General features: G+C 39.6%; 1 protein-coding gene across 1 annotated transcript in view; it reads right to left on the reverse strand.

The window, feature by feature from the left end:
* The window catches only part of zbbx (zinc finger, B-box domain containing), a 52,670-nt gene that overhangs the window by 24,371 nt on the left and 2,810 nt on the right, over positions 1-25,489 (reverse strand). Inside the window, exons 3-8 of the mRNA XM_023402979.2 lie at positions 20,083-20,185; positions 18,141-18,192; positions 16,051-16,145; positions 13,045-13,140; positions 3,254-3,460; positions 1,234-1,459 (exon numbers count right to left, since the gene is read on the reverse strand). Coding sequence (XP_023258747.1) covers positions 1,234-1,459; positions 3,254-3,460; positions 13,045-13,140; positions 16,051-16,145; positions 18,141-18,192; positions 20,083-20,185 — 779 coding nt within the window. The remainder of the gene's footprint in view (positions 1-1,233; positions 1,460-3,253; positions 3,461-13,044; positions 13,141-16,050; positions 16,146-18,140; positions 18,193-20,082; positions 20,186-25,489) is intronic.

The raw sequence follows: 25,489 nt of genomic DNA on the forward strand, positions 1-25,489 counted from the left end.
AGTGTCAAAACACAAACAGACAGGAGAAAGCCCCCTGGGAATAAGAAAAAGATGTACACAATACAAAAAGAACATAGTGAGTGCATGAGAGAAAAGGAAAGATAGAGGTAAGAAAGAGAAATGTTAGGATTGTACTGCAGACACTTTGGCAGTCCACAGTGGCAGCTTTAAATTGGGCCTGGGTGCCTTTGGCCTGACAGAAATAATTAGGGCTGGAGGGGCTAGCAGCAATTTGCAGAGCAGAGCAAAGGGAGAGAGGAACAGAGTCTGTCCAAGCAGTAAAGCAGAGAAAATAGGAGGCCTAATAAAAAACACAAACACCTAGACACATGCACACAGAACCTAGAATAATAGTGCTAATAATACACACCCACATAAACCTGGAGACACAAACACTGTGGCGCATGCGCGCATGTAGAAACACAGTGTGTGTAAAAAGGCATTAAAATTGCCTGACGCAGTGGAGCTTGTACATATACGCATACACACAGCTGAGGCGATTAGTGCTGTGGTGTGGAGTAGGGCCACTCCTAACACTCCTCTCATTATCTCAATATGCAACAGCCATGGATTACCCTCCTGCAGTGGTAAGCACTTTCTATAAGGCCTTAACAGATCAGCACGTGGACAGGGAGAGGGGGAGCTGGAAAGCTGAGGAGTAGGTGAAAATGGGACAGAAGGAGGAGAGATGCTAAGAAGAGAAGGATGTAATGGGCAAAGAACGTTTACTCAAGCACTGTGTGGATACAGCAAATACATGCATTTTGTGAGGGAGACACTGTAGTCTCATTTTTCATTAATTTGATAGCCACAGCTAGTTACAGTATATACTCCACTACATAGAGTATTACACTTGGCACCACTTGGACCATCTACAACACTCTATGGATGTGGTACAAGAGAATATAGTACCACATCCATAATCAATAGAGGCAGAATAGAGCTGAAGATAAGATGAGAGGATGGTAGCAGAAAATAATGACAAAGCGTAATATGGAAATAAAATATGGGTCTTATATCCACATTATACTCATCCAAATACTGGTTACATTTAATCCACTGCGGATGATTGCCAAGAATGTGATTAAACATAACCCTACCCTTTCTAGTCAGGAGGTCATCCTGGTCTTAGTTACCTGGTTATGGTGGTTGGTTAACTCACCCCTACACCCACCTTTATCCTGTGTGTACGTGTATGTCTTGCATGCCTGCAACCATGTCTGTGCAGTTCACCTGGTCGGACAGGTATCCACATTGCATCCTCACGAATGGGATCTCCGGCTCCATCGCTCGTCTCTCCTCTCCACTGTCTGAGAGCCTCCTGAAAAGATCTGGCCGACTCCTCCTCATTGTATTCTCCTCTAAGAAGAGAAGTGGGAAATCCCTTTTCATCCTCTCTATTCAGTCCTTCTTCAATAATTTCCAATTTTTTCTCCTCTCCATGATTCACAACCAACACCTGCAACAAAAAGAATATTTCATGATTTTAGATATATAGTAATGGAGAAAATATGACGTAAGGCAAAGAAGCTTGCCAACTATCTATATATGTATTTACTGAAGGTTACCGTAAATTGAGTACTGGCCACAATAATCTTATTTTCTAATATACTAACACAGACAAATCTAATCTGTATGCTTGTGTACTTTACCTTTGCATTACCATATTTTCGTTTTTAAATGATGTGTTCATTCATTGAATGTTGAAGTTTTCAATACTACAGGCACACTATTGTCTGTCAATTCTGCATGCAAGGACAAGGAGAAACATTTCTAAAGTTTGCACTCATGCAAGTTTTACTGTGACCTTGGCTATACTTGTCGATACATCCTTACAAAGGGATGGGGAAATTGCCTAAATGTAGACCTCCAAAATAGTAGCTTGATTAATAAATGTAAAGATATTTTTCAAATAATATGGATCAGAAGTAAAACATTCTAAATATGATTTATTACAGAACTGAAAAGTTAATGGACAGTAGGTTTAATTTTCTCACCTCAAATACAACCATATATAACACCTAACTGTATGCCCATTTATACATACAAAAAAGATAGTGGAATTTTGATAGATCTCTATCTTAAGTCTGATATATATACGGTATACCAATCTTCTCAGTACCTTCTGACCCAAGCCGTTTGAAACGACTGCTGTGTGGATAAGGTCAACTGAGCTCTGTGGTGTAAAAAGTTGGAAATGTCAGTCTAACTGTTTTTGCCAGACCTGGACTGTTGGGGGGCATTTTTTAGTCCAAAGGTACACGCAGTTCACACGCCTAACTGTAGATACAGCCTGTGGATATAGCATCAATTAGGGTTTGTTTGAAGTCTCTTCAACTGACTCACAGGGAGCAGAGATAAAACTCACATGGTGTACAGGCTTGTTTGACATGTTTCTGCCGTATTGTCACAGCAAGTGAACTGTAAATGGAGAGAAATTTCATTCCAAAAGGGTCAATAGTCATTTGAAAAAATTAGACATATTTTTACTAAAGAACTGTTGGTATAATTGTTGATAAGAATTAAGCACTTTTTTATGGATTCTCTTAAAAGTTTTGAAAAATTTATAAAAAGGTAATAAGCTACGCAGCACGTAGCTATAAATTAATATTCACAATTAAAGATTGTGCCCTGCTTGCTAATAAAAAACAGTCATTTGAACTTAATACAACCACAAACAGCAGACTTGGAAGATTAAAGTTTTGGTTTAAATAACCTTGAGGCAAATGTGAAGAAAAAAGTACTGCATTACTGTATCCTTGACTTATGTGCTGTGTGGTGCCTTTTACATTAAAGCTTTGACCTGATGTTCTTGTCCAGAGCAAATACTTAGACAAACTTCACTTGTCACAAGCTTTGACCAGTCAGAGTCAAATGAAAGGCCATATAATTAGAAAGTAGTGTCACTTTCATAAATCTGCATTAAAAATCATAACTCATCTTACTTTTAACTGTTATTTCAACATTTCACTTTCTTCTTTTGTTTCCCTACAAACTCAATACAATGCGCCTTTTTTGTCAAAGTGGTTCCTACAGTGTGTGGAATGTGTAGTTAGGAGTGTATACTGTACATGTTGACCGTTCTTATGTGTTTTAATAGATGGACTATGTGTATTAGATTAACTGAGTCAGAGTGTTTCCTCACAGTTATATCTTTTCATCATTAACTCAGCCCTTGATCATTTATACATGTAGTAGTGTGTGTGATTAAGTAGTAACTGAAGCAAGTATAACAGTAGAGGTTGCCACTTACCTGGCAGGTATCAGGGTGCAGTTGCATGGGTTTTGCCAAAACCTCTGTTCCTTTTTCTGGGCTCTGATCTCCTCGTCTGGTACTTGCACCAGATGTGGAGGTATGACTGGGATTGGGTTTGGAATTGGGACTGGAATTAACACTCGTAAAGGTACTGGGAGAGTAACTGACTACATCTCGAGTGCTCACATGGGTCTGTAAGTCTGTCTGTAAAAGAAGTCCATATGATATGAGATTAGATCAGCATTGCAGCTGGCATTTTGTGAGAGAGATATGAAACATTTTATACAAAACACACAAAAGAGCAGGGAAATTAACTGAATCAGGAGCAAATGAGAAAAAACAAAATGATTTGCATACAGTGTATAAAAGCAAGAGATAATACTGCATGATAAATTGCATAAAGGCAAGAGGCAATACTGCATAAAATAAGAAATTAGTAAATGCAAAGGCTAGAAATTGCTCCATGAAGCAATCTTATAAAAATATTTTCAGTTTTAAATTGAAAAGATGAGGGATTATACAGATGATTTAAATTCCTCAGGAATGTTTCACCATACACATCAGGCCCATACTGAATTGCTCAATCCCCTGTTGAATGTTTACTTTTCAAGAGCCTATTCTGTCCATCTAGCAGTAAAAATCAGCTATGTTTAAATTTTGGAAAGGCAAAGCTGTGCACTCTGTCAGAGAAAAATAAAGCCACAAGAGTGTAGACTCTTTGTTGCCTATATCTGTGATCAACAACAACAAAGCGTCAGCACTGTCAAACAGTTTACAAAAGATTCCTCAGTCACGACTTTTCCACAAATTAAGGTAGTAAGAATCTAACCAAGAAAGTTCTACTTGATGTACACTGATGACATGAAGGTAATGAAATGAGGCCACTGTAGACAGCTGCCATGATCCCCATTTAGAGGGTACAACCTAATCATTTTAAGTGCTTATCCCTACATCACTGGCATAACCTTGAAAATCACAATGACAAACACCATTTTGTAGAGTTAATGTATGCACCTTTATTTTATGTAAATGAAACCACAAAGAGCCAGTGTCACAGCCCCGGCCGTGTCTCCAGTTTTCCCTTAATTGTGTTTCCCTGTTTTCCCTTTATCCGCCTCCCTGTTCTGTGTCTGTGTGAGCATGTGTGTGTCATGGGTGTGACTCTCCCTCTCCTGCTTTACCCCCACTTCCTGTCTTCAATCAGCTCATCAAAACCCAGTCGTACAAGAACCCCGGCTTGTCACTCACCGCCAACTGCTAAATGCCAGATAGTTCCACCAACTTCTGTGGTAGCCACTCTATTGGTCTGCTCCTGTATCTAGTGAACTTGAGTTATTTTCTGTGTTTCCTCATGCCTGTTACTGTGTTCTCCTGTGTTTCCTATGCGCTCTTCCCCGTTGAGTTTCCTCATCCACCCACACCACCTCGGCTTGCCAGTCTTCCTCACTCATCTGCCTGGCCTCTGCCTCAGCCTGTCTCCCATTTCCACCACCATAACCATTCCCCTTTATCCCACAGTAAACCCACTTTTCTTTTTCCTACCCCCTTGCTGTCTGTGTCTGCTTTTGGAAAAAACCCAAACAGCCAGTGCAGAACCACACTGGCAATGTACATCAAATGACAACACTGACACTATACGTCATGTCAAGACATTCAAAGAAGCAATGCAGATCTATTGGCCATCTCCACCCAACAACACATCACCCAGTTCATTTACATAGTGTGATCAGTAATATCTCCTTAATTATGGACAAGAGAAAATGGGAAGCACACTGCTTGAGTGCTGACTGAGTTTCTCTTCACCACAGGCTGAATTCATTATTCTGTTCCATGAATCATCACTGACCACAAAGGCTGCTGAGGTTAACCCATCTGTTGACCTTTATTCTTTGCTTGAAGGTGTGCAACAGAAACACAAAAACAAACATGGAGTCATAGAAATGTGGAAGACAATGAGAGCTTGAGAAAGTCAAATGCACAGTTCAGACTAGGCTACAAAGCTACGTTATAAATTTGGTCATTTTATGATGCATTTTGTTGCTGGTTTTCAATTCTCGTCACCTTTGCTGCCACTCACCGACTATAACAGACAATAAGGCTTTTGCAAAAGTTCGATAAAAAGGATTGTTTCTCTTTCACATGTGTGCGGTTTCTTCTCCTGGTGAACTGCTATCTATTTCTCACTCACTATGTTGTCATTTTTTAATAAGCAATTTCTTTCACAGACATCCAAGCACAGAGGACAACTGTGGTCATTATATATTATTCATTGGGAGTCTGAGCTGCAGTTTTGCTCCATATTGACATGTTGCCATGCAGAAAAGGTGGTGGGCAGCTGACAAAATATAAATCCTATGGCAAACAAAGCCTATCAGCATCTTTGTCAGTGGGCGACATAAGTAACAGTGGGGAACTGGCTTACAGCGTTTAGGCACCAACAAAAGCTGTGTCGGTGGGAAAGATAAAAGGCTTGCTTTCCTTAAATACTGTTTTACTGAGGTGAAACCTAAAAAGCCCATCAAGTGGGTCTGTGATCTTGTTTATGAAAGACCAGGTGGTTAAACTGCTCAGACCCAAGGCATGTCTTCAGTCACTGCTATGGCCTGTGACATGGTTAGTATTAGATCCAGACACAGAAGAATAGGTCAGACAATTTGACATGTTTGTCTTATTTTTATCATACATCTTTTATTTGAACTTGGGGGTACCACTCTGGATAGGAAGTAAGGCCTTGCATGTCCTAACCACACGTGATGAAAGTTCAAAAAGTTTTGTCACTTACAGCATGTGATGCAAGTCTCTGCACAATTGCGCTTTGACAAAACTCTTGACATAACAGAGAGCTGGGCTGAAAAACTCCGTGTCCACATCCCCACTGCACATTGGGGAAGTGGACACCACGTTGGGATGATGACAGCCTGTCTTTCAAAGCTCACAGTTGGCTGGTCACAGTGTCAACTTAGCTCACTTCTGATATGACAAACCACCTGATAAATGTGCATCGATGAGTACACAGATTTTTCCTTTCTTTATTTATTTATTTATTCATTTATTTTTTGCGGAGGGGAACTTTACTGTCATCCAGGCAGCATGGAACCATCTTTTGCAATGTGTGGCCTGGATTAATGGCAGCTATTTGTGAGTTATATGGAATTTTCGGTTGTTAGCTCCTGAAATTGACTCTGTAGTGCCTTCAATGAGATTCACAATCTCTGACAAGATGTGATAGGACACAAGGAACCTATTGAGTATTGAGTATCTAAATTTTTACTCATGACACTCTTTACGTGGGTGTAACACCTGTCTAACAAATATGCACTATATACCACATTAAAAGGGGAACTCTAACATCATCACAATACTTCTTTTGGCAACACCAGACATTTCCCTCTGCAGCACAGAAGTATCATCATATGTTTAATGTCTCTTGGTCAGGAGACATTTGTTTTTGCCTGTGATGGATTCTGCATCTGGACTTGAACAGTGGCACATGGTAATACTGCTATTATTGTTAGATAAATCTGTATACGCCCAGTCTGGCAAAGACAGAGACTTGTTCCAGGTGCACACGGACACTTAAGGCTTCAATATGCCTCAAACTAAGAGCTTGTTGTCAGATCATTTAACAGCATCTGAAACCCTCTCTCTGAAAGGCCTGGGTCCAACACATGTTTGTAATTTTCCCAAACTCTCAGTCCATTAATCATGCCAACTTCATGCAATGGCCAGGTGTGTGGGGGCGTATGGGTAGGCAAAGCTTTGAACTTCTCTTTTTTGTTCTTTAAAAAACTGTCACTTAAATTGTAAACTATAATTTGTAAAACTGAATAAAAATACCTTGATCAAAAAAAAAAAAAACTGTCACTTTTCATGTGAACAGCTAATCGCAACCCAGTGAATGTCTTTCAGGACAAAGTTTTCAAATCAGACACATGTTTACAAGTGCTGAAAAATGTGCCATTCCCAATCTTAATAGGTCTGTGTTAAATCAGTGCTTTGGGTTTATCCTTTTTTTTTTGACAAGATAACTCAACAACTCAATTTTATTTATATTGCAACTTTCATACAAAAATGCTGCCCAAAGTGCTTCACAGAGCAAGATTAAAACAACACAGACAAAGAGGTAAAAACAAGAAATAGACAACAAAAAAAACACAAAGGATAAAAAATATGAAAACCAACGAAGACTTAAAACAAAGAGCAACAAATGATGGAGCACCTTAAATAAAAGCCAGCCTAAAAAGATATGTCTTCAGGTTTATTTTAAAAATGCCCACAGAGGTGGAATCCCTCAGATCCTCACCCAGACAGTTTCAGAGATTAGGGCCACAGTGGCTAAAAGCTGACTCCTAATGTGTTTTTGTTCAATTCCTTAAGAAACTAGGAGGCCAACTGCAAAGGACCTGAGGGATATGCTAGGTACAGTATCTAAAAGATATGTCAGAAAGATAGGCTGGTGCCAGGCCATTCATTGATTTAAAAACAAGTAAGAAAATCTTAAAATCAACACTAAAACTGATAGGCTAATGACTGAAGGTGCACAGACCCTTGGTCTCTAAGGGCTTTTACCCAAATAATATCTCTTTCTTGTCTTAATTTAGCTTAAGGAATTTGTGTGACATGCATAGATTTATGTCATATTATGTCATATATTATGTCAAACATTGCACTAAACTATGAATGGGGCTAAAATCATGAGGGCATACAGAAAGAATTGTAGGACCGGCCAGTCAGATATGATCCAAACCATCTTACAACCATTCCTGAGAAACCAATCCAGTTTACAAGTCTGAGCAGTAGTTTCATGGTTGATGGTATCAAAGGCAGCACTAGATCCAGGAGAATTAGGACTGAAAGCGTATTTGAGTCAATATTCATTCTTATATTGTTCATCACTTTAACCAATGCAGTTTCTGTGCTGTTGTGGGCTCTGAAACCTAAATGAGAAGATTTTTTTTTTTTTTTTTTATAAAAAATTTACCTGTACAAAAACTACTCTTTCTAAAATATTACCAAAGAAAGGGAGGTTTGATATGGGTTGGTAGTTACTGGAAACTGAGGAATCTAAATGACTTTTTTTGAGAAGTGGTTACCATGGCAGTTTTTAAAGCATAAGGGAAAGTGCCTATGAACAAGGTGTGGTTAGCAATACTCAATTCCTCTGAAAGACTGTTAAAAACTGTTTTAAAAAACAAGGCAGGTTTGGAGTCAAGCAAGCACGTAGAGGGTTTTAACTCAGAGACCACTTTACTAATCACCTCTGTATCCACCAGTGTAAAAGAGGGCAAAGTATATTGAAAGTTCTTAGTGCTATCTACAATATTATACGACCTTGCCTGATTAATATTAATTCTAATTGTTGTTATCTTATCTCTGAAGTAGGCTGAAAATTCGCTGCACTTAGTATTTGAAAAAAAAAAAAAAAATCACTTGGGCATGTAGAAGTTGGATTTATCAGGCTGTCAACGGTTGTAAAAGGACCCTAGGATTGTTTTGGTTCTTATTTAGTTCAGAGAATTAAGCCTGTCTTGCATTTCTCAGCACCAAATTATACTCTGAGAGGTGGTCACATAGAATATTATAGGGAATCTGGATTTTGCTTTTCCTCGATCTATGCTTGGCTTTTCAACAGTTTCTTTTAAGTTTGTTAACAGTTTCCTTTTTCAACGGTAGTTTCAAGTTTAAAACAGCTTTTTTTTAGTTTTTCGGAGCAAAACAAGGTCATCAGAGCTCAGCAAGTTTTGAATAAAAAGGTACAATGAAGGTGGTGCTCTACAGTAGGGTCATTCACCAGGAAAGTTTTGTTTCACAGGGACTTAATATTCAAAATTGCCATTTGCAGTGTCTGTGGCTTATGCTGCTGTGCACAGTGTTTAATTAAATTTTTTGTTTTTGTTTTGCTGCAGGACCTACAGTATATCTGTCAGTGATTCTCACTGGAATGTCCCTTTGTGTGATAGTGGGAGGTTTAGGACTAATAGTAGAAACAGAAAAATTTGTGTGATCAAATAGGGGTATAAGTGACAGTATTGACCTGTTGGGGTAGCTCTCGTGGGAAGCAGTATGCTAAGACTGTGACAAAGTCGAGACATAAACAGTCAGCCACATGGGAGGGACTGCACTGCATGCTGCAAGTTAGCCAGTAGCATTTGGCTAAGTGAAGGGTCACTGTTCCAGACTTGCACATTTGACCACTAGTTCAGGTCCATTGGTAGAAGCAGCAGCAGGGGTTCACATTTATTCTGAGAACATTATTTGGTAGGCCTACAGTTCCTTCATGAAGACCTACTAGAAAAGCACTGACTGAGGTGCTGTTTGCTCTGTTGTTGTGATGTTAGCTAAACTGAGAGCAGTTTGGCTTCAATAGTTTTGACACAGTAGGCCAACATAATTTGATCTGATGTTGTGAGCACAAGCAACTGAGTGTTTGGATTCATTTTACTACAGATTGGACATACAGAGCAGCATCACACATCCAGGGCTACCACAATCATGCTAGTGGGCAAAGAAATCCCCACTGCCTGCATGTGCATCAGCTCTGAACTATGCACAAAAAGACTGTCTCTTTTGGAAAATCTAGTGTTCAAGCCACCACATATTAGTATCAATCAAATCTAACCAGCTCTGGGATGCTGCTCAGCAGTTGAACCAACACCTCTGACTGGCCTTTTTTTAGTGGAAAGAGAAAATAAAATTTCCCCTTGGGACTTCACAGCGTGTAAGTGATGTAGGACAGGCTTTTTGCTTCTCATGTGATCAGGCTTTGTGTCACAGCAATACAAAGTAAATGCTTGCAGTCACAACCCTCTGTCTATTATTTAACTATGTCAGAGCTTGTGTGGTTTCAAGTACTAAAAATAAGTACACAATTAAGAGATACTGTGTAAAAATGGTTTGTATAATGCCATCCAATAGCTTTTCTTAGGTACAGCGATTTATGTGTGTGTGAGTTTGTGTGTGTGTGAGAGAGAGAGAGAGAGAGAGAGAGAGAGAGTGGGATGAGAGACAGAGAGAGAGAAAGAGATGGGTGGGGAGACTTTAGGACATTCACATTTGTTCAATTAAGTATGCTAATGTCAATTTTAAGAGAATTGTTTTGATACAGCCTACCACACCCAAACTAAATTTGTGTGTATGTGTGTGAGGCTGGACACATGAGCTGATGAGGCACTGATGAAAGCCCCAACACAGCGTACTGATGAAATTAATATTCTTTTTTTGTCTTTCCATCTTTCATTCTCTGTCTACCCCCCCACCATTCTTTCCAAGGCAAATGAAACAGGATTAGCAGAGGAGAGAGAGAGAGATGCCTGCGTCAGCTGCATGTGTATAATCCCCAGTCTTTCTGTCATGCCAAAATAAACAGTTTTGTGTGTGTGATTGAATAAGAGTATGCATGTGTGTTTGAAACTGTGAGTGAACTTCCACCCATGCATCATTGGGTACTGCAATGAGGAGAAAAAAATAGATGAACACCACAGAGGTATACAGAAAAAGTGGTGTTCTCTATTTTAAGAGAGCTGTTTCAATGTGTGTACTCTCTCTGTCAGTGTGTATAGCTTTGTTCTACCATTGTGGCTACACAGTACATACGAGTGTGTTGACCCAGTCAGAAGTCAGGTAGCTCATGGACATAAACACTGCACACGGAGCTGTCTACATAATCTGAGCTACACTGCATCGGGGCTTGCTTATACTGTGCTGTTCCATTCATAAACACACAAAACGGCTTCTGAAGCTACACAAACAAATGTATGGGCACATAAACACTCATACAGGAATGCACACCGAAATATACAAAGAAAGTTTTGACAGGTAAATCACACAATGTATATTCAACACAACTATATCCATGCACACTCACAAAGCGCACATCATAGCATAGTCAATCTCTTTGTGAGTACTTCAAGATGACAATAATAGCACCCAAGAAAACAATAACATGGAAATAAGCTGGCGAAATTACACACATCCTGGGAGGAAAAAACTGTACAGCTAGCAGAAAACAGAAGATGCACATAAGCCAAGAGTACCATGCATGGAGTAACAATATAAAACACACACACACACACACGCATGAACACAAGTCAGTAGCCATGAGGAAACGCTGTTAAAGAAAATGAAAACATGCCTATCGAACATAGTAAGAACAAAGTAAGAATAAAATCAAAGGAGTGGAAAAATAACTCTAGGCCGCAAGGGACTCTTACATTTCACATGAGCTACTAAAGCACCATAGCTGAACATGGCCAGACTTTTAAAGAAAAGGGTGTTTTTTCCCTAGTCAGCTGCATGACCACAGTCAATCAGTTTAGCTTGTTTGATTGTGGAGATTAATGACAGACCAAGAAGGATCATGTCATGGGTCATCGCAGTTATATATCGGTTGTGCTACAGTGGCCTATTGAAAAAAAGGACAGTAATGGATTACTCCATTATGTTGTTGAGTCCTTGTTTCCCTAAATCTCTACAACAATGGCCACTTTTACAGAAAATATACCACATTGAAATATACCAGAATTTCCCTTTAAGATGTAAATTGGTGCTTTTGATGTCAAATACACAACAGAACATAGTTGCTAAAAAAAATCCCATCTGTACTGACTTTGCTGTGAAAACTGAGTAATAGAAAAAATGTGCAATATGTGCACTGTCAAGTTTAAATCTGATTTGATTTTAATTTAATTTATAAATGAGGTAATTTTTTATATTCATATACTCAAATTGTTTTTTTGACAACACAGCATATTCCATCTCATATAGAGTATTTGATATGCTGTAGGTTTGGATAAATGAGTTTCCCCTGATAAAATGCTTTCCATACAAATTTGGCTTAATAGGCCATTTCTTCATAAATACAACCCATTGTTTGAGTGTGTAGGTAGGTGCATGCATGCGTGTGTGTCTCTCTATCTTAGTGTGTGTATGTGAGGTTACAGCTGCTTGTGTCCAGTATTCTATTCCTAGTGCAGTGTGCATTTTCTGATCTGTGTGTGTTCATGTACACAAGTAAACACAGAGTTTGCTTTTGTGTAGGTTTGTGTCTGCAGATCTGTTATCAATGTCATCAACAGTCAAGTTACTAGATATATTCAAGGCAGATGTACTATTTTGTACTACAGATGTAATATTTTTTTCCATTTTGTGGATCCAACACAAGCGTGCTAGCTTAATTAAACTCTCTTCCATTGACCTACTGTCTTGTCTCTCTGTCTTATCTTTGACTGAAGACTGCTGTTGCTGGTCTTGGGTTGACTGCTGCCTGAGGCCTGTTCTCTGTCTCAATGTGAGTGTATGATTGGGTCTTAGTATGTGATTGGGTCTTAGTATGCGTGTGTGTGTGTGTGTGATCTTTTGTGAGCAAGGTATTTGCTAATGACAGACATCCATTTTGTTATCAGGTAGCACGACACACCAAAACATACAGACACACACAGGCATGTACAGTGCAGTATTTCCTCCTGTGTGTGTGTGTGTGTGTGTGTGTGTGCGTGTGTGTGTGTGTGTGTGTGTGTGTGAGAGAGAGAGAGTGTAAGTGTGAGTGTGTGTGTGTATGCTAAGTGAGATGGGGTGTAGAAGCAGAGAAGAAGACGAAAGGTTGAGATAAGTAGATACTGTAGTCAGGGATGCAAGGAATGCAAAAGAAAGAATGAGTGAAGCAGAATGGGATCAGAAGAGATATTACTGAAAGTATCTGTGAAAGAGAAAGACAGACAGAGAGAAACAGACAGAGCGACACAGACAGAGAGGAGAGGAGATAGACTTGATGCACATGGGACCATGCTCACCTGAATGGCGATCATTCTGTGGAGCTTCAGTGCCCCCTTCTGGTGAAATCTAGCAAAGCAGCCAATGCAGTAGTTTTCTGTGCATTCAGCACAGATCTAGAAAACAGAGATACACAGTGCAGTCATTGTGTGTGAGAATATGTGTAATAGAGTGGTGTGAAGATTGTGCGTTTATATGTCATAGCGAAGCATAACATTAAAAAAGAGTGATTGTCCCATTATCCCATTATTCCGATTCAAGGAAAGTGGTCTCAGACTTCTGGATCCCACTCTGTGTGCATGTACAGGCTGTGCACATGCATGTAACTACCTGCAGTGACAAGCAGAACTGTTAATAGTACTTGTTAAAAATTCAAACCTAAAGCTGGATATCTTGCCAAAAAAAAAAAGTTTGACAGGAAGGATGAATATTGAAATGGATTCTCTGGCAGGATGTTGTAAGGTGTGTGTATGTGCATCTTTGCGTATTTGAGTGTGTCAGAGAGAGCGATAGAGGGAGTGCCAGTGTGTACATGTATGTGTTTGTGCAAGGTGTGTGTGTGTTCGTTGTGTGGGTGAGTGAGTGAGTGAGTGAGTGAGTGAATGCATCTTAAGGGAGGTCATTATCATTTCTATCTGTGAGAATCCGGTCTTATTAGTGGGGAAAAGTCCTTGCATCAGCAGGTTGGGGAGATAGGCCTGGACCGGGTGGATGAAGAACACAGGCGAGGCCAGGAGGAGTGGAGACAGCGAATGAGAAGGCAGGATACGGGGAAGGGATGGTGGGAGGGAGAAAAGGATCGCGGCTTCTTAAAATTCAAGAAACAACAAACCATAAATAAACAGACATTATTTGTTTGGTTCCCTTCATTTGGCATGCAGGTTTATTTTTCATTATGTCAAATGGTTTCATCATCAGAACCATGTCAAATTCAGAAAATATAGTTTAGTCTGCTCTTTGAAATAACAGTAGAAATACTACTTTTCTATTTTAGGAGCAGTATGATATATTTCAGGTTCTAATGACTTGTAACTTTCCTTCTCAGTCCTTTTCTTGCTCACTTGCACATTTGCTACATCTTCATTTCTTTATGCATTGATCATTGTAATAGATAATATAACTAAAGAATTAACAAATTGCATTGTAACATTGTGTAAATTCATTTTAGGCCTTCTTTCTCACACCTCTGTGTGTAAGAACATGCGCGTGTGTGTGTGTGCGCATGCTAGTGTACAGCTGCAACATTGCCTTTTAATGGTCCCATAAAGCAGGGCCTCATTTCCCCTCTCAGGCCTGAGGATAAATTACAGCCAATCCCCAGGGACCAGGCATCCCTATCAGGCTGCAAGCGGCACATCACTGCGCTCTCCTGTGGCACGGAAATGAGGTCCTTTTTTTGCCTGGATGATTCTGGAATAATGAACAAGGCTAGTCGTGCAGTGTGTGCATGTGTGCACACGTGATTTTGATAGTGTCATAGTTTAAAAACATGCCCACATGTGTATTTGATTGTGTGGTTGTGTGTGCACATCTGTGTTAAGTGCAGTTCCAGACATAATGGCAGGGATAGAGTCATAACACTCTCCTATATTGCCATTATTATAGGGCACAGGGGCTATCCAAAATGTGTGTGTGTGAGTAGATTGTGTGTATTTGCGTGTGAATTTAGGGTATGTGCTTGCCCAGACAACTATAAGCATTAAGCCCATCACTATGGGGCACTGGGGGCATTGGGCCCTTCACTGGACAATTCAGCATAATCATAATCAAATGCACAAACTACCACATTACATTTTGACACAGTGTGTGTGGTGCACTTAAAATAACTTATTCCAAAACAAAGGGGCAGAAAAATGGTGTCTGTCAGCTGAATCAGTTCAGCCCCTCCCTCTCCTTCATTCCATCTATCAATCTCTCTTTCGCTCCCATTCCTCTCCTTCTCTGTCTCACTGTCTCTCAGAAGCATCAGTTATTCAATACTAAATTCTGCTGGCTTTGCAGTCAGACATAGGAAAGGAATTACACATGAGTAGCTGAGGATTTCGAAGGCAGGGATGTGGGAGTGACTGGTCATCAAGCATGCATTACTCAGCTCAGTATGCCACAGTTCACTACATACACACACACACATACACACACACTAAGGCTTTTCATTTCTCTCTCTCTCCCTCTTGTTCACACATACAGTTGCAGGCCACAGTCCCTCCTCCTGAGCAGTAGTAGATGAAGAGCGAGAAACAATAAACAATGGTGCCCTCAGAGGTCTCAAGTATCGATGAATGGATCCAGCTAAACTGTTATCAGTGCAAACACAAACACACAGATAGACCAACAGATTGGACAGAAGAGCCACAGCAAGACAGAGGCAAGGAGAGGAGAGAAAAAGACAGGCAAACACAATGGAGGGGGTGGAAAAAGAAAGACAGACAGACAGGCAGGGATATGGCAGAGGGAAAAGGGGAGAAGTAGGAAGGACGACAGAAAGGTGTTAAAGTGTGAGAGGAGGAAAGGACAGATAAGCACATAATGCAAAGAGATGGGAGATGAGAGAGGGAGATAACAGCTGATGCAAAAGGAAGTTTAGAAAGAACAGAAATATAGAAAGAGACAGAGGGCAGAAGAACAGATGAACACATGGACAGTGATCGGTAAAAAAATAGAGAGAAAGAAAAACAAAGTGAAAGATTCAGCATTTTAGTTAATGAGTGTAGGTCAAGTTATTTGACTCTTGGTGCATTAACCATGTGTAAATGTTTGTTTGTGTGTGCTTGTGTGTGTGTGTGTGTGTGTGTGTGTGTGTGTGTGTGTGTATGTGTGTCTGTGTGTGCGTGTGAGGTATGAATTTACAAATACCCTTAACACATTTTTTCAGAGCTGAGCCCATGAAGATATGGCAAATACAAGGTCCCAGTGTGTGTATGATGTGTGTATTATTTTGTCAGGTGAAAAGTACCAACATTGGAGTTACAAGAATTTCAGCCATACAGTGTCTTTTGTGTGTGTCTAATGTGTGTTTGTATGCATACTAGTCCAGCAGTCTTGACTTCACACTGTCCACAGATTGTTCCCCTCAGCCTGTTTTTTCTTGTCGTCGGAGGTGGAGGTGGTGGCTGAGGTGGGGCTAAAAAGAGCAAGTATACTGTTGTTAAAGGGGATTTAATATCAATTCAATATAATTGACATTCAAAGATATTTATGTAACAGACTACCTGCCATGTCGAACACAATGTAAAGACAAACAGAGAGATGCAGTATAGTTTATACAAGACCATTTTTACAAGAATCAGAAGTGCTTCTGGTTTTTGTTGAAAAACATTAACAATCAACATGTTTATACATCTAGATGGGATCTTTATCAACTGCTGTCGAATGTATTTATAGTAAATAACAATAAAACATATATTACTGTTGCTCTTTACATAATATTGGCTCATTTTGAAACATGCTGATTCAAGGTGTGATCTTGTAACTAAGGCATGTTCAAACCATTAATAATTCTTCCATGGTTGGCCACTGCTTAGAGAGATCAATCTTTAAGGTTCTGTAAACAGAATTAAACAATAATATAGGAGCAAACAACTATTTTGTATGAAATGATATACTAGATTAATGGCATCCTGAGCAGAGCAGAAAATTAAGTCATACCCCCTCTGTGTGTGTTGTAATCTAAGCTTCTCTGTTCTTTGTTTTGGTATCCAGTCCAAAGAAACATGCATGTTAGTGCATGTGACTCCCTCCCTCTTAAACTGTTCGACCTCCCCACATTTATAAACACACAGGGACCGATAACAGGTGAGATGACACAGTGCAGGATGCAAGGTTCACGTAAAAGTGACCGCCCAGAATTTACTCCACTGAAGAAACTCAATTTTTTTGGCTAAAAAGACCTGAGACAGAGAAAGAGATAAGACAAGAGTACAGGCAGACTGGCCGTGAGGCCTACTGGCTCAAATCCAGGTTGGCTGGTGAACCGTTCAAATATCCATAAAGTTTTTATCAGCTCAGTCAGTGTCATGTGTGCTTCCTGGTCCAGCAGAAAAGTCCAAGGCTGAATTTCTTTCCCAGTCCAACTGCTGAATCTGTACTGTTCTGGGTTTACTGCGATGGAGAGCTCTTTTTCTCTCTAAATGAAGCTTAGCTTAAGTTCAGTCAAGAAGACTTTCTCTATTCCACTTCCATTCACAATTCTCTCGTTTCTCCCTCTCTCACCCCACTCTTTGTAATCAGCTGACTTCAGATGTTCAGCAACCAATCAGATCTTGCCACTATCTCAACCATCCAACCGCTCTCCTGCTGTCAGCTGTCATTTCAGTGCATTTTGCTGCGACCCTCCTCCATCCCTTTTACCCCCGGTTTTCATATCCAGTGTGAATCAATGCGACCTCCTCCACTCCATCCACCTTCAGTCTTCATATCCAGTCTCAGGCAGAACTCACCATCACTCCTCATCACATCCAGATCTCCAGCTACTCCTCTCATTTAAACAGGACCACCACCTGTGTTTAGACCCTGAGGGGGTTTCCTATATTTCACACAGCCACACCTCAACATCATGGGTCTTATTGCCAAAGACTTTCATATTTGTCACTTTTCCTCTCTTGTTTTGCACATGGCAATAAAAGTTTATTTGTTAACACAAACAAAGTCTCTCCTGATTGAACTTTATTCAGTTGTGCTGCTTGTTGTGTGTTTAGTGGCCGCTTTAACTGGGCTTCATGACACCTTGCTGAGAAACATGACAGGAGGAGGTTGGCCAAACGGAGCCTGGAGATGTGGTCGACAAACTATTTGATTTGTTCTGAAATGCTGGTGGTTTAGTGCAACATCTCAGGACAGTGATGATAATTTACAGAACCTTTAACACAAGAACTCCACAATCTGGCCTCTGCGATAGCAAGTATCCACCTAACTGAAGTAACTGTGGGCAAGAAACTGAACCACTACCAGTTCCCAGAGCGGTGCTCTATAGCAGATCTTGAGCTTCAATTTGGAGGAGAGAAAGAAATTCAGGGTAGTGTATAGAGGACCAATGGTTTTTGACTACACATCTATGTGCAGTCTACCCGCTACAGGTAACCCACAGTTTAAGCCCAGGTTGTAGTTTTAAGCTACTGACCTGTCAGGGATTCATCCTTTAGCACTCGGATCGTCATCTTCCCTGCTGACAGCTGTTAAGGAGACGTGGAGAAACAAATCAGTGGTGACAGCTGTATAAGCTCTCAGTTTTCGAAAACTTCTGCATTGGCCTTTTTTTGTTTTAGTTTTTTTGTGTGTATGTAGGTGTGAGTAACCTGAGTTTGTACATATGTACAGTAAGATAAGATTTTTGGACCCCAGTGTATGTCAACTTCTCTTATATCGTATTCACTTTTACATTGCTGCATTTTGTAGTGTACAAAAAAATAAATAAACAACCAGAATTACTGTTTCATCTTTGTTTGCCTCTGTCAGCCAGCCAAGCTGCAGGAAATATGGTCACAATCTCCACTTCCTGAGTTACAGCATGGATAATGGCCAGAAGTGCTTTTGCAGAACATTATCATGTCACAGTGAAGTTGACCTTTGACCATTTGGATATAAAATGTCATCACTTCATAACTTTATCCTATTACACATTTGTGTTAAATTCTGTCACAATTTGCCTATGAATTCATGAGTTATGGCGAAAAATGTGTGAGATCACAGTGACCTTGATCTTTGACATTTGACCACCAAATTCTAATCAGTTCATCCTTGAGTTCCTGATATTTGGAATTCACAATAATGTGTGGTCATTGTGAACTTTGACCTATTCCCACAAAAATGAAAAAAGTCCATCTCTGAGTCCAAGTGAATGTTTGTGCCAAATCTGAAGAAATTCCCTCAAGACAGTCTCGAGAGATCACATTCAAGAGGCTAAAAACGTGTTTTGTGAGGTCACAGTGACTTTGACCATTGACCACTACAATCTAATCAGTTCCTCCTTCAGTCCAAATTGACATTTGTGCCAAATTTGAAGAGCTTCCCTTGAAGAGTTCCCAAGATATTGCATTCACAAGGCCAAAACCATTTTTGTGAGGTCACCATGACCTTGCCCTTTAACATTTGACCATCAAAATCTAATCAGTTTTTGAAGAAACTCCCACAAGGCATTACTGAGATATTGCGTTCACGAGAATGGGACGGAGGGACGGACGGACAACCGGAAAAACTCCAGCACTGGCTGTCGCCGTCAAGGAGATATAAAAACTTGCTTCATGGGGTTCTTCCATATAATTTCAGACTGTGTCATAAAATTACTTCATGTATACTTTATTACATTTCTTTAGTATTATCAAACCGACAACTGACCATAACTAACTACAACAACTTTAAGTCTCCTTGAATGTACCACAATGAAGCATTTAGAAATTAAGCGTTTTCATGTTTAGATTTTGTTACAAATTATGAAAGTCTACACTATGACTGTTGACTCTCAATGAGAATCAGTATTTTTACAAGAGGACATTTAACAGCAGCAGCTGGCCTCTGCAACAATTAAAATCCTAGAAATTAAATCAGTCTTGGTCTTTTTCCCTCTGAAGCAGTAGTAAACTTTAGAAAATGAGTTACTCTTTTCGGAGTGTAAACTCAAAGATATTAGGGTTCCTCCCCTGAGATCTATGGCAATAATTCCTCTAATCAAGGGGCGGGGTGCAAAGTGTAATCTTATCTCAAGCCATGCACAGTGCCCTGAAGGAGTGGTAGCACACTTTTAGTATTTTCATGGATGCAGGTACATGGCACATCCACAGCCTACATGAAAACAGGAATTTGGAGACATCTATTACAGTGCATGTAATCCTCAGAAAAAGCTTCTCAGAGGTGAAGGAAAAAAGGTTCAAGAATAAGTACTGAATGTTAGTGTCAAGTAGTAATGAACAAAGTTGCTAAATATCACAATCATCTTATATCAACAGCATTTGTTAATGTAGTCTTAATTGACTGCATTAAGCTCAACAGCATAACACAAACACAATTGTGGGCTCATATACACAGACAAAATTAACACATCATACACAGATAGATTTCTGTTGTACCTTTTGGAGTCTGTTCTCCTTGTTCGTCTTGGTGCTGTTTGTTATAGCATTGCTGGTTAAAGAACCACATTGTCCAGATTTCCATCTAAACCCTCCTGAATGCCTAAACAGACAGAGTGACAAAAGGAGAGAGTTTAAATATCGTGAAATACAACCCCTGTATAGCGGATCTACAGTATCATAGCTACAATTTCAAAAATTAAATGAAAAGAGAAAGCCTTTCTTTTCTAAAAAGGAGATATTTTACATATTCCCAAATATAACAATTACTCTCATTCATTCTACATTAGAAGATCTCAGTATGGGAGCTGACAACATAACAGATCCTTCATTAACAACAAAACTCAACAGACACATATCAAAACACACAGATATTATTTTGTCATTTTTCTAGGGGAAATTCCCAAAGGTTTTGGTATAACTGTTTACATAGCATACAGTTTATACAGTATATAAAGCATAGTGAATAGAAGAGAAACTTAATTATTTTTACATTTTACATTAACTCTGAAAGCCAGAACAAAACCTCTCTCAAACTGTATTAGACTTGGAAGAATTAAAAACTGCAATGCAAGCACATTGCTATTCCTGCATTTCCAATAAGGTGAAAGTGAAGGTATTTCAAAAACAGTTCCAAGTAGAAAAGGAAGTAATGTAAAGGGAAGGAAAATAATATCAGCATGAAAAAGGTGTAACAGCATGACATAACTAAATCCTAACTCCCTCAGCCTAAATCCATAAAAAAGAAGAAAGAAAAATCACATTGTTCCATTTATTGGAAAAGAGTGTTTCATCTATTACAACACGGTCCTTGTGTTGTTAAGCTGGCGAAAGCACTTTGCCACACACCCTTACATATACACAAGACTTTGGCTTTGCCTAGATAAATTGTAGACAATGAAGGTCTATTGAACGTCACTCAACAGAACATGAGAGGTTACAGGATTTATACCTACTCAAAAATGAATACATACAGACATAGATGCAGATTCAAAAACAAGAACATAAATGCAAATGTGCACACGAATGCATGCATGTACACATACACTCATGCAGGACATGCCTGTCAAATGCAGAAAAGTGAAGAAGTGGAGAGGCCTCCTCATTTAGACATGAGTTATTCATGCTCATGTTGTTGAATTATTTATGCTATTTATGCTATTGTGATGTCTGGCTGTCTTTGAAAGAAGTTTATTTTGGATTGAGCTGGCAGCCTGTCAAGGCGCAGGAAGTCAGACGCTATTTGTGTGTGTGAGAGTGTGTCTCTGTGTATCTGTCTGTGTGTGTGTGTGTGTGTGTGTGTATATGTGATGGCAAGCGTTGCCAACACCCCTGACACCGTTGCTGTGCTGTGCTGACACTGAGGGTGGGCGTCAGGTAATCACCCTGGCGAAATCACCTTGGCAACTGGACTGTCGCTAGGGGAGACAGTTGAGGCAAACCCCTGTCGGTGCAGGATGACAGGGTGTCCCCTCAGGACAAGCAACCTGGAGAGATAAAGTGTGTTTGTCTGTTGTGTATCTCTGTGGACTTTCCATTGGCAAAGATCTCATTATCTTATCCACACAGAAATCAACACACACTGTATACGAATGAGTAAACAAACACTTCAAAATCATAATGGCTTAAAGTTTAGAAACATACAAACACAGACAAATTCCCACAGTCAATGTTTCTCCTTACAAACAGAGAAATACACACACACTAGAGAGAGAGAGAGAGAGATTTTGTTGACTTCAGTCAATGCAAAGCCAAAAGTGCATTGAGAATTACACGCAGTGACCTGGCTATACCTGTTACACAGAGAAAAAATAGACACACATACACATACATATTCACACACTACTATTGCACATCGCTGTGCACCTTTCACTGTGTAGTGAATGGATAGCAGATGACAACTTTTGTGTCACAACTTGCATATTGGAAACAAACATCACAACACCAAATACCAGCTCGTCATTCTTTATCAAAGTCAAAGCAGGAGAAACAGTGAGCAGTGTTTCACATCAGCTTAGTGCAAGCTCACACTTCCAAATGATACACAGATATACTGCAATGAAACCTGGCAAACACAAGGACATACACACAAACACACACACACACAGCTATCACCTTTAACTGACCGTCTCACCCAAAGGGAGAATGGACAAAATCTGCAGCCCCGCACATGCATATGGACATCCACTTCAAATTCTAATGCCAAAATAATTGTGTCTTCTCTCAGTTTCCTCTCTCCCTTTGTGAGACGAGAAACAGGCCAAAAAGGGCTCAGATAGAAAGAAAGAAACTTACCAAAGGCAAGATAGATTTAGAAACAGAATCATATAAACACAAACATTCAAACATTTTAGTCCGGCATGAACAGTGTCAGATCACAGACTGAAACAGGTGCCACAAGGAGCCAAAAGACATAAATCAACTACATATACAGACAAAAAAATGGGAATAAATAAAGAGCCAACAGAAATAAAAGAGAAAGCAAAGGAAGCAGGAAAGAGGGAACCTCAACTGTACTTTTAGATAAGGCAAGAGCTAGTGTCTATAAGCCATGTAGGCCTAAAGACAAAGCTACATTAAATCTGTGGCTCGGCGGGCCAAAACAGAGAATGATGTATTTATACTGCATTTGCTCCAAGCTGCCGGTCTGGCTTTATTATCGCCTGTGTACAGTTCACAAACTGATTATACCACACCTCCTCTCAGCAAACTGAATTTGTACGCCTATTCTTTGGGTGCGTACATTCATCTACTGCGGGAGCTCTGCGATCTAAGAGACGGACAGGCATAAATACAGCTTGAAGATCTTCAGGAAAGACTTTTCAAAGACACACTCACATGTTCTGTGAGGAAGAGACAGAGGAAGCTTAAAGAGAATCCAGGTAACCTTCACATTATACACCAGAACACCTGATTAACCACCAAAAACCTCATCCCTGTCTGCTTTTTCCCATGTCAATGAGAGGAACTGATGAGAAACTGTTTCCTCTATTTCATTAGAGGTGTACTAATTAATTGATTCAAAATGTTAAGCTGGGTTACACATCTAAAGGTCTGCTGCATCACTACACACAGCTTTCAGATAAAAGACAGGAGGGAATTGTAGCTACATTAATGTGAAGTCCAATTGTAACAGCCTGACAGGACATGTGTATCTCTTTTATCTTAGTATCCAATAATGTAATTTACTCCTCGACTGCTCTTCAATCCAAGTTCATGTGTTTCAGTTTTATCACATATCCTACAAACTTTACTTCTACCTTCCATCCTCTTCCAATAGAGAGCAAATATACAACACAAACTGGGTTTGGAAAAACTGATAAAAAAATATGGCAGTATGTTAAACTTGAAAGGCAGTAGCACAACTAATCATCTGATCCATGTCAACTGATTCAAAGGAATTGCTGTGAATGATAGAGTCCCTGCTTCCCATCTTCATCTTTAACCAGCAGTGGCACTAGAAATGAAAAAGGTGTTAAAATGCTGCTCTCCTTGACAACAGCTCTGCACAGTCAAAGCGATAAGTGACACCACTGCACATGAAAACAAATCACCAGAGCATTTCTAATCAACAATGGCCAATCTGAAATGAAATGTTAACTAATTTTTCTAAACAGCAAAGTAAAAATGAGAAAATTCAAAATATAATTTTTACCTGTTAGCAGTGTCCTCTCAGCCACATCATACACAGAGTTCACCATTTAATCTGTTCAAACTTAGTAGCTGAGTCAGCTGAATCTTTCTCCTACCTTCATACACAAATTCCTGCTGTATCTTTCCACTTGTTTCAAGTTGGCGCACACACAAATGTTAAATATATTGAAAGTAAGTCAAAGATTATGCTGTAATACTTCAAAGACATGGGGCTCAAGCAGGATTCCTGTCCAGTTGATCGTGTCTTTACTGATTAAGTACACAAGACAGAAATTAGCCCAAAAAAAAAAGCAGTACCCACTGTCGCCTGCAAGGTGTTCAAAAACACGCACAAACAAAACTTCTATTATTTATGGAGAGCTAGTATCAAAAATACACAAACAGGCAGCCACACACACACACACGTATCCGTATCGAGGGGCCGGCGGAGCGGTAAATGTTGCAGTATTTCAGTGTGACAGGTAATGCTGTTTATGTGCTTATCGTTTGTGCAGCCTGGACAAGACGGCCCTATCCCCATGCTGATGTATGGTTTCTTAATTAGGGCTAGGCCTCCACAGAGAAACAAAGTAGTGTTCATATACTAGGACATATACACACACATCTGCAAAAACATTAAATACATTAACCTACAATTATAATCTACAGTGAGCATTTCCTTGTTTGTGATGATGTATGAATTTGAAATGATAGAAATGCCTCATGTGGAAAGAGTGCCTCTCATCATACCTCAGCTCTAAATCACTGATACTGTAATTAGCTGTGCTGCCTGTAAATGTGTGTTTGTGTGTATATGTGTGTGTCCCCTTTTCTGGCTGTTACTATTTGAAGTCTTGAAGTCTGTGTGTAATATACGTACTCTGCTTCTCCCTAAAGCTGTCTCTGAGTTATGTGCTCATATATTGTGATATACGCCCCTATTACACTGTTCTCCATAACTTCACATTGGGTAACACATCTCTGAGTTATTAATGAAATGAGATGAAATGAGATGAAATGAGGTGACCTAGGAATGGAGAATAAAACAATCACATTAATAACCAGTGTTTGTTTTCATTCTGCAAATTAATTTCCTGCTCACACAGGCTGGGATGCCCCTCAATCTGAATTTGTTGGATAATGGAAGGTACATACTCTGTAATGAAATGGGGAGAGAAAATAAATGCTATTGTGTGTGTGTGTGTGTGTGTGTGTGTGTGTGTGTGTGTGTGTGTGTGTGTGTGTGTGTGTGTGTGTTATCCAATCTATTTTAAATTAATGTGAAGATGCGCATGTAAGATTTTTACATTTTTAATAGTTTTATATACACACAGACATTCACACAGTAATGGGCCAGTATAAATTTGTGGCAGCATGTGTTTGTGTGTCTCTGTGTGTATGTGCCTGTGCACTATGTGTTAGCAGTCCCATTGTATTCATGCTTGAATCTGTAACAGCAGATGTGGTCTTATGACAGCCAGTTCATCACTAACATATATCCACAACAACTTTATAGAAAGTGTTTATCACAAATAAAACAACTATTTTTGTATTCTGCCCACTGTTGGTCATCAAAACAGAATAACAAACAAAACTAAAGTGAGAACATGGAAATAGAAGGAAATGTTGGGGACTAGCAGAAAAGTCTGTTTCCATTGCTTTTAATCATTTGCACAGTGACTTAGGCAATTTCATTATGTGCAGACCTGACTTTTAAAAGAGGAAAATAAATCTACCTCTAAGAGAACATGATTACGCTGTGTTCCTATGATCT

The sequence above is a fragment of the Seriola lalandi genome, unplaced genomic scaffold (assembly GCF_002814215.2).
Source record: "Seriola lalandi dorsalis isolate HSWRI2012SDOR001 ecotype SW California unplaced genomic scaffold, Sedor1 jcf7180002054048, whole genome shotgun sequence".
Taxonomy (NCBI): Eukaryota; Metazoa; Chordata; class Actinopteri; order Carangiformes; family Carangidae; genus Seriola; species Seriola lalandi.